This window comes from Lissotriton helveticus, chromosome 10 (assembly GCF_964261635.1).
Source record: "Lissotriton helveticus chromosome 10, aLisHel1.1, whole genome shotgun sequence".
Classification (NCBI taxonomy): domain Eukaryota; kingdom Metazoa; phylum Chordata; class Amphibia; order Caudata; family Salamandridae; genus Lissotriton; species Lissotriton helveticus.
Window position 1 is genome coordinate 292,262,355 of NC_136071.1, and position 15,463 is coordinate 292,277,817.

A 15,463-nucleotide genomic window follows, 5' to 3' on the forward strand; every position below is an offset into this window, starting at 1 on the left:
CGAAGGAAACGCGTTTCCCAATTTTGTGTCCAGAACGGAGCCTAGGTAGTGGATGGACTGTGTCGGCCGCTGGACTGACTTCTCCAGGTTCACATGGAGACCGAGCCTGTGCAACTGGTGTAGGCAAAGTTGCAGATCGTGCGTCACCTGAACCGGAGACGGGCCCTTTAGGAGCCAATCGTCCAGGTATGGGTAAATGAAGAGTCCCTTTTTGTGAAGAAAAGCACCCACCACTGCCATGCATTTGGTGAAGACTCGTGGTGCGGACTTGAGTCCGAAGGGTAGCACCTTGTACTGGTAGTGTTTGCTTCCTACAACAAACCTCAAGTACTTGCGATGCTGTAGAGCAATCGGAATGTGAAAGTATGCATCTTGCAGATCCACCGAACACATCCAATCTCCTGCTTGAAGTTGTGGGCATATTTGGTGAAGAGCTAACATGCGGAACTTTTCTTTGACGATGACTTTGTTTAGGAGACGCAGATCTAGTATAGACCTGAACTTGTCCTCCTGATCTTTTTTGGGGACAAGAAAGTATCTTGAGTAGACTCCCTTTCCTCTTTGAGAGGGAGGAACTTCCTCTATAGCTCTTTTTTGTAGTAGGACTGACACTTCTCTGCGGAGCAAGCTCAGCTGGTGAGGGCAAGAGGTCTTTGGAGGAATGCTTTTCGGGAGCGCACGGAAACGTAGCCTGTATCCATTGCGCAGTATATTCAGCACCCACTGATCTTTTGTGATGCTGACCCACTCGGTCAGGTGCTGTGAAGCACTTCCTCCCACTGGAGTGGGCAACGGCGCCAGAGGAAGCCACTGATCAAGCCTTTCCTCCTCTCGTGGTGGTAGAGGACTGCTGGTGACCTCTTCTACCTCTGTTGGATTTGCCTCGGAACTGGGATTTTCCTTGGTTCTTATTCTGGGACCACTGAGGGGTTTGAACCCTCTGTTGAGCCCCTCTCCCCTGTTGGTCTTAAAGCGGCGTTTGAATTCTTTTTTCTTCTCCAAACCCACCGCTTTTACCGTATCCAGTTCAGTCTTCATACGGGTCATCTCTTCGTCTGCATGTTCCCCGAAGAGAGAGGAACCCGAAAAAGGAATATTAAGGATGCGATGCTGAGCATCCGGCTTCAGCCCTGTGAGGCGCAACCAAGCCGACCCCCTGGCACAAACCCCATGTGAGTAGGAATGTGCCGCAAGCACTGCACCGTCCGCTGCTGTGCTTATCAACTGGTTCGCCACCAGACATCCTTCTGTCACAGTTTCTTCGAAGTCCTTCTGGTCTTCCTTTGGCAGTTTGGACTTGAACCTCTCCATGGAGTCCCATAAGGCTCTGTCGTATCTACCCAGTAGTGCGGCCGCACTGGAGACCTTCAGCGTGGAGGCAGCTGAATTGCAAACTTTGCGACCCCACGAATCCTGAGATTTGCTGTCCTTATCTGGTGGGACTGAAGAGGAAGCAGCAACTGCATGCGTCTTCCTCGCCGCGGCCACTATCACAGAGTCTGCTTGAGGGTCAGATTTTACAAAAACTGGGTCAGAAGAAGCCGGCTTGTATTTCTTCTGTATGCGGGCTGGCACCGCTCTGATGGCTGCTGGGGTTAGGAAAACGTCATTGACCGGATCCATAATCCCCGGGACTAAAGGTAGCAATGGACGAGAGATAGATTTTTTGTGCAAAGTTTCAAAAATCACGGTCGTAGTAACCTGGGGGACAGACATTTCAATGCTCAGTTTCTGAGCTCCTCTTTGCAGGACATCCAGATAAGTGCCGATGTCATCCACTAGAGAGGATCTGGAAGTAGGACTATCCGTCAACGTGGGAGAGTAATCCCTCTTGGAAGACCTGGTCGAAGAGGTAGAGTAAGTAGACGGAGTTCTTCGATGTCTACGGTGAGCACGGTGCCTCCTCTCACGTGATCTTCTTGGATGCTCTTCCTTTCTAGGAGAGCGAGATCTGACCGGATCCTGTCTTCTTGGTGAATGAGATCGGACAGGATCTTCTCTGGGAGATCGGGATCTCACCGGATTTTCCCTTCTGGGAGAGTGAATCTGGTTGGTCTTCTCACAGGTGATTTGTCTGCTTGGCGCCTGGGAGGACTACGCCTGTCCACTTCATCTACCAGTCTCTGGAGAGGAGATCTGTGCTGCAGACTGACGTACTCTTGCATCAGTTTGGTAGCCCCTGACTCTCGCCAATGGTCCAATGGTTTTTACCATCTGGGTGAGTCTGACCTCCACAGCCGAAGGATCTGGTTGACGCACAGGAGACCTGGGGACAGGACTTCTGGACCTTGAAGATGATGTTGAGGAGCCAGAAGACTGCGAAGTAGAATGACGAGAAGCTGACTCCGTTAACATGATCACAGAGTTTCTTGACGACGATCGAGCCCTTTCTGAAGGCCTCGACGTCGAGCGTTCCGGTGTTGTATGTTTTTCTATCGACGTTGAACGCCTCTGGGGAGTCGGCGGGTCCAACAATCTCGACTTCGAATGCCTCGACGGCGATCGATGCGAGGATCTATGGACTCTCGACGTCAAACGGTGATGACCAGCCGTCGACGGAGCCCTCTCGACGTCGAACGGCGATGACCAGCCGTCGACGGAGCCTTCTCTCTCGACGTCGAACGCGATGACCAGCCGTCGACGGAGCCCTCTATCTCGACGTCGAATGTCTGTGCGACGACGGCGGAGGGGTATTGGTCACCCTCGACGCAGAGTGTCGACGAAACGCCGACGGAGACTGCTTCCTCGACCAATGTTTTTCTGTCGACGGCAGAGGGGTCTTGGTCCTCGACGCCGAACGTCGTTTCTTAGACGACGGCGGAGGGGTCACACTTCGACGCCGGTCGCCGTTTGGATGACGACGGCGGAGGAGTGACCTCCCTCGACGCCAATCGTCGCCAGGTTGACGACGACGGAGGGGCCTTGGATCTCGACGCCGACCGTCGCCCGGTTGACGGCGGCGGAGTTACCTTCCTCGACGCGATCATCGCCCCGTTGACGAGGGCGGAAGGGATTTCGACGACGGAGCTGGATCCTTCGACGTCGATGTACCTGTTCTTTTAGACGGCGAGCCCGCCGTCGATGGTAGATTTGAAGGCAAACGACCCATCGGTGGTTCTTTCCTCAGCACCAAGCCTGACGCTGAAGCTGAAGGGTGGGAAGACTTCTCTTTTGAAGATGTTCTAGCCTTCTTGGAACCCTTCTTCACCAGAGACCTTCCTCTGGATGACCTGTGAGCCAGGCCATAGATGCAAATTCTTTCCCTGTCTTTGAGAGTTCTTCCTGACAGGTGCTCGCAGTGAGAACAGGTGCCTGGATCATGTTCTTCAGGCAGACACAGGATACAAACGTCGTGATTGTCTGATTTTGCTTTCTTGTTTCCACAAGGATATTTGTCAAAAAGTGAAGGCATTCTCAGCTGAAAATGCTCACCAAACTGACTTAAAAAGACAGTTTCCTACTTGACTAGATGTAAAATGTCAAAGTAAATAGAAAAAGTTGTTCAAAAAGAAGCAATTTTCTGTCAGAAAACAGAAATTAGTGGAGCTGTGTAACCAGGATCCTTCCTGAAGGAGCCGGAAAGAACAACTGACCTAACTGTCACCCCTGAGGCATGATGGGATACCGGGGGTAAGGGTGCCTTAAAGGCACGGTGTCAATTTTTTGGTATACAGCTACAGGTTAGCTTTTCAGTCTTTTTAGACTGTTTGCAATGCAGCCTGGGAGCTTTCTATGCTTTCAGTGAGTTATAAGAATTTCTACTGCTGCCTAAGCATTAAAACAGTTTCCAAACAATCTTAGGTGTTGTTTCTCATGTTTCTAATGCATATTATTCATGTATGGTGGAAATTCTTCACAGCATATTTCAGCTCTGGTGTGATTTGGCTGCTATTGTATATATATATATATATATATATATATATATATATATGTGGGGCACATATAATATAGTGTTTCCGGGGTCCCGCGCATGGGCGGGAATATTCTAATGCTTATGACTATTGATGAGGATCCCCTGGAAGAGAACCTCTACATCAAAAAGACAAACCACCAGTACACATGAAGCTGGAACTCCGTTCCATGAGGATACTTGAGTTATAATCTCAGTTATCCCCACTTGAACAAACTATTTTGCCAATGGATAAACAACTTTATATCTCTATGCCTCAAATTGCACTTTAGCCTAACACTTAGAATATTGAAACCTTCAGGACAAAGCCATGCATTGATTGCAATGCAGAATTGAATAAAGACATTTTAACAATTAATTCATGAGACAGTTTACACCATAGTAGGAATTGGGTGGACGCTGTATGGAGAGTGCCAAAGTGTGGATACAAGATTGTAACAAATTCATGTAAATACAAAGATGGCTTCTGATCATATCATTTGAGAAAAAATGTGCTATTTTCAGATTAAGTCGAACGGTGTGTGTATTTCGTGCTAATGCAAGATTATGATTTTTTTAGCCATGCATGAATATTAATGAATCGGTTTTCCTTTCAAATGTGAGCTAGTGAAACATTTAAGGTTAAATTAACCAGCTAATAACTTAAATGTGGAGTTAATGTATTAACTTAGCTGTAGATTATACACATGCACTAGAGTATGCGTTCCTATCTGCAGTCAGACCAAAAAAATTAAAAGGCACGCAGTTTTTTATTTTTTTTAAAAGAACCCACATAAAATAGATATGATTTTATTCTAATAGCTTTAATTACAGTGCTTCTTTGTCAAAATGAAAACTGAAAACAAGTATACAAAACAGTTGATTACTAGTCATGTACTGAAAGCAATTACGTCACTAAACAAACCAGTTCAGATATATCCTCAAGTTTAAATGTTCCAACAGCTCCAACTTCTTCAGTGTGTTGATCAAAAGTATATAAAAAGATAAACAAAAACAAAAAGGTACTTTTTTCAGATGGCAAACCTGACCCTTGAATCTAGATTAATGCCAAGGGGGGTAGTTGCACACATATACAGATAAAGGGATTTATCCCAAAATGAGGAAGAAAGTTTTATAATGGAATGACTCGCCAACATGCTTGACAATACATAAAGGATGTTGGGTTTGTGTGTTTTTATTTGTAGTTCTTTTTTTAAAATCAAGAGTACAGTACTGTCAGATTAAATAGGGTGCACGTTTAATGCAGGCTGTGCTTTCTGTTGAGAGGTTAGTTCTGGAGTGGTTGGCAAAAGCACAATTCACTTTCAAGGCAAAATACACTATTTTAAACCCAAAAGAAAGCTTGTGTATAACTGGCAAGAATTTTTCAAGTGTTTCGATACATACAGATATTAACCTTACCCGAGTTGACCGACTGAAGCATAGAAAATGCCCAAGTGTTTTGAAAATTCAACCATTCTCAACTTGCAGTCTGTTCTAAAATCTTCTTCAAATAATGCTGGCTCAAATAAGTCTTAAGTCTCGATGTGAGCACAAGTACAAGCACAAACGCTACGAAATACAGAAAGATCCAAAGGCATAGCATTAAAAAGGATCTATATTTTACCCATGCAAAAACGGATCATTTTATTTTTTAGAGATTAAGTCACATTCTAACCACTTCATTTTAGCAAGAGAGACTGTTAAAAATCATAGGCATTCAAGCTGTCACTGAAAAACCTACATAAGTCACATTTGTCCCTTGTATGTTTCAAGTGTGTCACTTTAACAATTTAAGAAAGTACACTGTTCGGGGTTAAAAACCAGCAACCAAAATGGATCTCAACATAGATTTGACAAGCCAATAAAGTGGTTGTAGGCTCTACTGCGCATGAACTACTAGCAACCTATGTGTTTAAATCTCTTCCAGGTACTTGATGTTGAGCTCTGATTCCTTACAAAAAATATCCGAGTAATATTGCATAGGAGTACCAGAAACTGCCTCAATTGGAAACCAACTATTTACATTAAATAAGACACCTAAATGTTTTCAGGCTCGTCTTTGCCACATTTTACAGCATGGTACAATACGTACTGTGACAAAAGAAATGAAAACGGATTCCGGCACTCAATACCACAAAGTAGCACAGCTTGCCACAAAAGATAAAAGCGGAGGGCTGGGGAGGAAGTAAGAGGACAGAGAGGTAGGGAAGAAACTAGGTTTCATTTCTGGTTTCGGAGTTGATTGGACAGCCAGTCCAGTCCTTCATAGAGACCATCTCCACTGGTGGCACAAGTCGCCTGGATGTACCAGTTCCTGTGGCGAAGGGAATGCAGGCCAAGCTTATCTGTGATTTCTGCTGCATTCATTGCATTAGGCAGATCCTGGTGGCAAGAATAGAAGGGAAAATCAGACAGGATCCTCAAAAAAGGTTCTCACTTCCATATTAACCCTGCAATGATTCGACAGAAACCGATAATTCAGAAATATTTCAACCAACTAAACATTTTCTAACAAAGCAGTTTGATAAAAAAAATGGTACAAACATTCATAAACCTTCTCCATTCCCGCTATATTGCCTGATTCTCTAATCACGGTCAGCCGTTCTCCTGATATCCACCAAGCTTCCCGAGCGAGGGATATCCCTCAACACAATGTTGAAGAAATACCATAGATGGGAATGCTCAGTAGTAATTACGCCCCCACTCATGTTTGGCAGTACTGTGATGTACATCAATAACTACATGCCATCATGTGACACGCAACTGTAAGACACTAAAACCCTTCACAGCACCAGCACTAACTACATTGCGAGATTTGACAAATCCACAGCAAAAGATGAATACAAGATGAAAGTTTTCAGTCAGCCAAAATTGGGACAAGCAGGTACTATTTTGTAGAGCCTGGAGAAGTTTGCCTCACAAGATAGTAGGCTTTGTCCTAGGACCGTCCAGGCATTTGGCCTTGCAGCTAACAAAACTACCTAGCTCGTGTGCAAGGATTCAATCTGGTTTTCCAATGTGCCAGAAATGTGTAATGGGCTAGTTCTGAAAATCATGGTAAGGGTATGTAATTGGACCCTGTTGGTGATTAGGAGCCAAGTCTCTATAGAATAGAGAGGATGTGCCTGCAGCGGTCGGGCCCAGCTCACATTTGAACAGCATCATTCTCAACTTCGGCAGGCAGCCCAGAATCTTTTTAAACGGCAACCCTAGGTATAGTACAGCTATTTCCAAAAAGAGCGTAGTTTGCAAATCAGGAGTAAGTAGAAACAGGATTTGGTCAGTAAATTAATTTGGTCCTCTATAGTATGCAGCCTTTTACAGATATCCAAGCAAAATTCTAGTGTTAACTTTCCAACAGAACAACATTTTTCTGAATAACAGAAAAATGGGGACAGGTCCTTTGAAGGCACTTCGCTTTGTGTCAAATGATTTATTACAATGTGCTCTATTATTCTAAATTGGTGTGGGGTTTTCCTTGTTATTACTATGTTACTGTGAGCGTTGCATAAATTCTTCAAACAATGCATCTACATTATGTCGGACTGCTTTTGTGCCAAGCTACCAGAGGATTATGCACAGGTTAATTTAGTGACTTTTGTGGTTCACCTGGACGGGGATTGTGGCAGTGGCTTGTACAGGGTTAACACCCCTCTCAACTAACAACCCAATTTCACACAGCCACCAGCCTCTCTTGGTTCTGGTAGTATTTTCCTGTGTTAGCATTTAGAAAAAGTCCTAAAAATGTTGAACCTGTAGGATTTAAGGATGGCATTTATTTTGGGCACTAATGGTGAAGCCTAGCCTGAATAACAAGGACACTGGTTCCTAAGTGTGTCCTACGTTTTTGCCTTTGCTTCTGCTCTTTATCAGTCTAAATAAGGGAGGACTTAACAGAGCTTCTGTGCAAGTGAGTAGTCCCTACCAATAGGCATTCTTGGGGTTATAGTGACCAGAAGGCCAGGCAAATCTTTCCACTTACCACATAGCAGCGGTGGAGCTGTGAAAATGGGTGCCCTTGAGGTTGAAAAACATCATGTAGTCCCCTCTTCGGAGCAGCAGGATAGTCATGGGAATGCCCTTGACAGGATGTGATAGTTTAATGGTGGGCATTTAGGATTAACTGCAGTCCCTCCTTTTGGGAATCAACTAATACACATTTACCTCCCTGGTTTGGGGGCATTGCCTTGATTGCCCATTTAGCTATGAGCACCTGCCCTTCCTCCTTTAGCAGATGTATTAAGTCGTGACTGAGTATGTGGAGGAATGTTTGTTGCGGTGATACTTCAGGCTGTACCACCGCTGTATGCATATGTCAAAAAGTTCAATCCTCCCTTAGAGGAAGCAGTCTTCCCCAATTGGTGGTCTTTACTCCAGGTGGCATGGCAATAGAGTCAGTACTTAAAAATAGAGGTGCCCCTGTTGGAGTCATCTCTATGCTTGCCTCTACTACTGCCACAGTATCCACCCCTGCTGTAAGACTTGGCTCCCAGTGTGTCCTGAAAGGACTGTTGCTGGAAATACCTTTGCATCAAGAGATGACATGTGTTAGGACCTCCACTCACCTGCTGCTTCCGGAAAGCAAACCTGGGTGCCGAGGTCCAGAGAGCACCCATCCGCCTTGGTGGTCTCCATGTCCTTCTTTATCTTATCTAAGATGAAGTATACTAACCAACATGCTGAGAAATCATTTTTGAAGAGTAAAATTTGATAAATATATATTGGCTCCTGTAATTTCTATGGACTGAACGGAAAAAATTGACCTATATTTGGACACTTAATGGACTCGGATTATTTGTCATTATGAACTGTAGGGTGTCGTTATGACTCTGCGTGCACCAATTTGCAGTGTGTTGATAGAACAGCAGCTGTTAACCCCTTGCATGCTGATGACGGCCCCCAGCCGTCATGCACTACAGTGCTCGTGTGCTGATGACGGCTGGGGGCCGTCATGACCACACCCACGCTGAAATCTTCAGCACAGGAGCGGAATCGCGGCAGCATGGAAGGGGTTAACAGTGACATGTCTCTCAAAGGTCTGAGCAGCACATCGTCCCTCAAGTTTAAATGTTTTCTTGCAAAGACCAGGAAGACTATTGCCTATTTTGGATGTCTCAAATTCAACAGGGAGTGTTCAAGAGGCACAGAAAGCTGAGAGGGTGAACACAGCAGTGGTACCATGAATAAAGGTCACTGCGAATCCCTGAGGCCCAAACAAGTGCTAGGAGGAACTGGAAGCATGCCAAATATGTGCCCCCCCCCCCTAACGGACTCGACCTGCTGCGATGCCAGTGGTAGAACTGAAATATTCAAGTTTCACCAGGACCAGATGCAGAATCTGCTCTCCAGGAGTGAGACAGAGTGGCACATTGACGCCCAGTCCTCTGTAGTTGTAGACTGTTGGGAAGGGGCTGACTCCAACTTGGCCTTTGTGCTACTTTGACTTACGTGAAGACTTTGACAGTGATTAAGAACATCAACGGGAAAGGGACCTTACTTTTGACTTCTGAGTTGCGATGCGGAGTCTTCCGATGTTGGACGACCATTTCGCTTTGCTGTCCCATTTGGCTTCAGGTTCATCTGGGAGCAGTCACCGCAGGCCCTGGAGTCCTGCCCGGAGCCCAGGCAACACGGAGTCCTGCCCGGAGCCCAGGCAACACGGAGTCCTGCCCGGAGCCCAGGCAACACGGAGTCCTGCCCGGAGCCCAGGCAACACGGAGTCCTGCCCGGAGCCCAGGCAGCACGGAGTCCTGCCCGGAGCCCAGGCAGCACGGAGTCCTGCCCGGAGCCCAGGCAGCACGGAGTCCTGCCCGGAGCCCAGGCAGCACGGAGTCCTGCCCGGAGCCCAGGCAGCACGGAGTCCTGCCCGGAGCCCAGGCAGCACGGAGTCCTGCCCGGAGCCCAGGCAGCACGGAGTCCTGCCCGGAGCCCAGGCAGCACGGAGTCCTGCCCGGAGCCCAGGCAGCACGGAGTCCTGCCCGGAGCCCAGGCAGCACGGAGTCCTGCCCGGAGCCCAGGCAGCACGGAGTCCTGCCCGGAGCCCAGGCAACACGGAGTCCTGCCCGGAGCCCAGGCAACACGGAGTCCTGCCCGGAGCCCAGGCAACACGGAGTCCTGCCCGGAGCCCAGGCAACACGGAGTCCTGCCCGGAGCCCAGGCAACACGGAGTCCTGCCCGGAGCCCAGGCAACACGGAGTCCTGCCCGGAGCCCAGGCAACACGGAGTCCTGCCCGGAGCCCAGGCAACACGGAGTCCTGTCCGGAGCCCAGGCAACACGGAGTCCTGTCCGGAGCCCAGGCAACACGGAGTCCTGTCCGGAGCCCAGGCAACACGGAGTCCTGTCCGGAGCCCAGGCAACACGGAGTCCTGTCCGGAGCCCAGGCAACACGGAGTCCTGTCCGGAGCCCAGGCAACACGGAGTCCTGTCCGGAGCCCAGGCAACACGGAGTCCTGTCCGGAGCCCAGGCAACACGGAGTCCTGTCCGGAGCCCAGGCAACACGGAGTCCTGTCCGGAGCCCAGGCAACACGGAGTCCTGTCCGGAGCCCAGGCAACACGGAGTCCTGTCCGGAGCCCAGGCAACACGGAGTCCTGTCCGGAGCCCAGGCAACACGGAGTCCTGTCCGGAGCCCAGGCAACACGGAGTCCTGTCCGGAGCCCAGGCAACACGGAGTCCTGTCCGGAGCCCAGGCAACACGGAGTCCTGTCCGGAGCCCAGGCAACACGGAGTCCTGTCCGGAGCCCAGGCAACACGGAGTCCTGTCCGGAGCCCAGGCAACATGGACTCCAGGCAACACATGCATACTTTGTGAGAGTGTGTATCAGACATAGGTTTGCAACCGTCCCTACATGGCTGATACCCTACAGCTTTGTGAGGCGGCATAATTCCCTTGTTTGAGACGAGAGGACTAAATCTCCAGATCTGCATCTGAAGTTGTGGAAAGGAGGGAACAGACATCAGCACGCTTGGGTTTCACATAAATTCAGCCCCCGTTCTCTTCTGGGGCGGAATGACGTCGGTGCGGAACCGCATGATGCCTCCTACCAGAATGGAGTATTGCTTTCGAGTTTCCAGATCCAGTCTTACGCCTGGTGAAATATTCACAAGGTGAGTAATCTGCAGATAGAAGATTCCATCTGAACATGATTTACCAGGTATTTCTATCTGAACCAAAATTACATATTTGCAAGCCTACCAAAATAGTGGTCTAAATGGATCAGGAAACTCCAAGGCAGATTACACAAACTGGGTTTGCCCCCGCAAAACGTTTCCATCACAGCAGTGGAAACTAATCAAAACAAAGCAGGCTCACTAGCTGGCGAGGCAGGCGAGGCTACCCTTGTTTTAAAAGGTTACACAGCGGACACCTGCAAACACTAACGGATGACAAAAAAATTGTTTGGAGAAAACGGAGTATAAATAAGTAGTTGTTCTCAATCCTGTACTTTATAATGTTGGTTAGAAAAATAAGAATACATGCTTCGGGCTATTGCCAGGTAGTATGCTACAGTTTATCTTGCTGTAGTTGGTGAAATGAGCTGCTGGTCTACAGCAATATTTGTAACCCTTCCAAGAAAGTATGTCCATGCACCTTGCACTGTAGATTGTTCCACCTGTTTAATGAATTACAGACCATGTGTTATTAAGGATATCTTAACTGTTCTCAATTGGTTTGAGTTAATTTTATGACCCTCACTGAGTTTTTAATGTGAAGAATTTTAACATTTTATATTGTATGTTTTTTTATTTCGGGCTAACGATAAGCGTCGATGTATTAATCAGACCAAGTGTTATGCATGGATTTTATTATGTTTGTAATAGTGTATCTCAAACTAATTCTATGTAATATTTCTAAAAGAATGTGTTTTCTTAGAAAGAAAGGATGTCGATTTTGAATATAAATAGGTAGGTTCTGCTCAAGGTTCAAAAAGGTAAAAATTAATTGGCAAGCCTGCACTTCGTTTTTTCTTTCTTTTCCCTTCTTTTCCCAGCCTATTTACGGATCCAACGTGAATATATGCTTTTTTGGCCCTGGAGGTCTCTGTAGCAGGCCAAGGGGGTCCGGCTGTTTCTACCCTGCCCCCTTTTCTTAATTTTTTACAAATTTTGGACCTTTTTTCATGTGACTCGGTTGGTTGGAACTGTTGGCAGCCAATCAGATCGCAAGTTCGAGATCGGGAGGGTTCGCGGATCTTCCGCCGCCACAGCGGTATATCTGAGAACCATTTACATTTCTCAGTAACTACTGAACGGATTTACATAATTTAACAAAAAGAGTGCACTCTGGAGCAAGAGCTACCTTATTGCAAAATTTGGTCTAATTCCATTCAGCAGTTCGGGCTATAGCGGAGTCAACAGTTCCCTATGGAAATTAACATGGAGACAAAACGTTTTGGGACCTCCCCCCCCTTCTTTTAGGTCTCGCGCAGCCGGAGACATTTAGTATAAATGGGGTTTTAGTAGCTGACTTGGGAAAGACACACACTAGCTTGTGCTTTTCCTTTTGTGGCCACCTATTGGCCTTTGCATGCGTCTTTTTATGAAAGACAGCACGCAATAGGCCAAAGGCGGGTGCATAGCTCTGCCCACGGCCTATTGGCGTCGATTACGCGCTTGGTGCGCGTAATAGACACCAATAGGCCATGTGGTTTCAATTAAAGTGCCCAGACATGGGCGCGATAATTGACACCATGTCTCGCTGTGGCGCACGTGCGCACCACTCGTTATTTTACTAGGATTGTACTTTCCCTTTCGGCAGGGTCGGTTTAAAACAGACTGGATAAATGTGCGATTGGGTATTTGACACAGTTAGAATGCTGATCAAGTTCATGAGCTCTGCCGTGCTGCACCCGTCTCGCAGCTGTGAAATCTCTTGCAGTGTGAAATCGTCAGTTAGGCGGCTTGAAGCCTAGTTTAAACATACAAATTAAATTCAGCTTGGTACGAAATCTGATGTCAGCTTATCGAACATCTAAGGCGGGGGTGCTGTGGCTGAATCCCATGGGATGGCAGCATACAGGTTGCCATATTGATAGGGGTAGACGGGCAGTCTGAAAGCCAGTTATGTCATCTTTAGGACACCATTCATATTACACGTGGTTTACCTGTTTCTGAACATAAGTAATCCACCCCCAATGCCTCAGTCTCTCTCCCCCAGTCCCTCTCTCTTTCTATTCCCCTTTCTCCACCCTCGCACCCCCCCTCGGCACACTGTGTAAAATAATTTTTACGTTTGAGGATTCAGAGTGCAGCTGAAAGGCCCACAGCATTACTACTGGACAAATTAAGCATTACTATCCCCCAGTTCAAGAACCCTCCGTTTACGACCTTCGAGGAAGGGCAGTCTGAGTGTCCCTTCTCCGGATTCCCACCTGTGACAGCCAGACACTGCATATCTCAGCAGCGAGCGTTTAATTCACGCCCCATCTTGTTCAGCTGCACCCTGTACAACTCTTTCCTTGCCTCATTATGTCAGAAGCCTGGTGGGTTTTTGTAGATAGCGGATAGCATCGTTTTGCTAGATTTTTTCAGACAGGTTTTAAATATTTAGGCCACGTGATCGAATTGCAGCAGGGCCCACCCGCCCTCCTTTCATACTCTCTGGTCGATAAATCGGGCCCACTCATTCAAATGAGTTCATAGTAACTAATGAATATGCTACTTACCAGTATGCATCTGTTCTTGGCATGTAGGGCTGCTAACATTCATATCTAGTGCATAGATCGCCGCCTAGTGTTGGGTCCGGATGATTGCACATTGTTGTCCTGGAAGAGTCTTCGAAGTATCACGAGATAGGTGGCTCCTCCCCTGGACTACAGTGCGCATGGGCATCGACTCCATCCCCAGATTGTTTTTAGCCATTGTGGCAGAGATGGAGTGAAACAGTGTACAGGATGTCCATGCTAATGATGAATGCAAGAGAGTGTCTGCAGCCGCTACGGGCACCGGGGAGGAGGGCGGGCGATATGAATGTTAGCAGCCCTACATGCCAAGAACAGATGCATACTGGTAAGTAGCATATTCAGTTCGAGGCATGTGGGCTGCTAAATTCATATCTAGTGCATAGAATACACAGCAGTCCCTCCATTAAGGGCGGTTGCCCGTGCCAGCTGCAGAAGCTTGAAAAAGTGTCTTGAGAACACCCTGTCCTACAGCTGCTTGCTGTTTGGAATGCACATCTACGCAATAATGCTTGGTAAATGTGTGTGGTGTAGACCATGTGGCTGCTCTACAAATGTCTTCTAAAGGAATGTTCCCCAGGAAAGCCATGGAGGCCCCCAATTTGCGTGTAGAGTGCGCCCTTGGGGGTATTGTTAAAGTGCGTTTAGCCTTTTGATAACAGATTTGAATGCATTTAACAATCCATCTGGCTATTCCTGCTTTGGAAATGGGGTTGCCTTTGTGTTGTGCTGAGAAGGCAACAAAAAGTTGTTGTGTCTTCCTAAAGGGTTGTGTCCTGTCAATGTAGTACATTAGCGCCCTCCTAACGTCTAATGTATGAAGCATTCTTACATTAGACGTTTGCGGGTTTTGGAAAAATGCAGGCAGGTCAATAGTTTGGTTGATATGAAACTGTGACACCACCTTTGGAAGGAATTTGGGGTTAGTGCGGAGCACTACCCTGTTAGAGTGTATTTGGATGAATGGCTCTTGGATTGTGAGCGCTTGCAGCTCACTAACACGCCTGAGCGACGTGATAGCAATGAGAAAAGCCACTTTCCATGTTAGAAATTGAAGTTCGCATGAGTGCAGTGGCTCGAAAGGTGGGCCCATCAGCCTAGTGAGGACCACATTGAGGTTCCACACAGGAGCTGGTGGAGTTCTAGGAGGAATGACTCGTTTCAGTCCCTCTAGGAAGGCTTTAATGGCAGGCACTCTGAAAACAGAGAGGTGCTGCCGATTCTGGAGGTAAGCCGCTATGGCGGATAAATGTATCCGAATGGAAGCGTACGCCAGATTGCATTTGTAAAGATGTAACAAATAGCAGATGATGTTAGGAATGGATGCATCTAGCGGGTTGATATTGTTGTCTGTACAGTAAATGACAAACCGCTTCCATTTTGCAGCATAGCAAGCTCTGGTCGTGGGCTTCCTTGCCTCACGGATGATGTCCATGCATTCAAGAGGCAGGTTGAGGTAGCCAAATTCTAAGACCTCAGGAGCCAGATCGCCAGATTGAGCTGTTGCGGATCTGGATGCTGAATGTCGCCATGGCTCTGCGTCAAGAGGCTGGGTGTGAGATGCAGCCGTTGATGCGGTACCACGGAAAGTTCTAGAAACGTGGTGTACCACGGTTGGCGTGCCCATGTTGGAGCAACTAGGATGAGAGTTGAGTGTTGCTTTAGCTTTCTTGCCACCAGCGGAATGAGAGGCGCTGGGGGAAAAGCGTACGCAAATTTGCCTGACCAGTTCATCCATATCGCATTCCCCTGCGATTGCGGATGAGGGAACCTGGCGGCAAAGCTTTGGCATTTTGCGTTTTCCCTTGTGGCAAACAGGTCTATCTGTGGATGACCCCACTGCTGGAAGTACGGGTGGAGCACTGATGGATGAATCTCCCACTCGTGCATT

The 15,463-nt window shown here is 47.5% G+C and overlaps 1 protein-coding gene across 1 annotated transcript in view; it reads right to left on the bottom strand.

Moving 5' to 3' along the window:
• Positions 1–4,694: 4,694 nt before the first annotated feature.
• Positions 4,695–15,463, bottom strand: part of ARF1 (ARF GTPase 1) — a 108,277-nt gene continuing 97,508 nt past the window's right edge. The window contains exon 5 of the mRNA XM_078665331.1: positions 4,695–6,274. Within this exon, the coding sequence (XP_078521457.1) occupies positions 6,113–6,274 (162 nt within the window). The 3' untranslated portion in view covers positions 4,695–6,112. The remainder of the gene's footprint in view (positions 6,275–15,463) is intronic.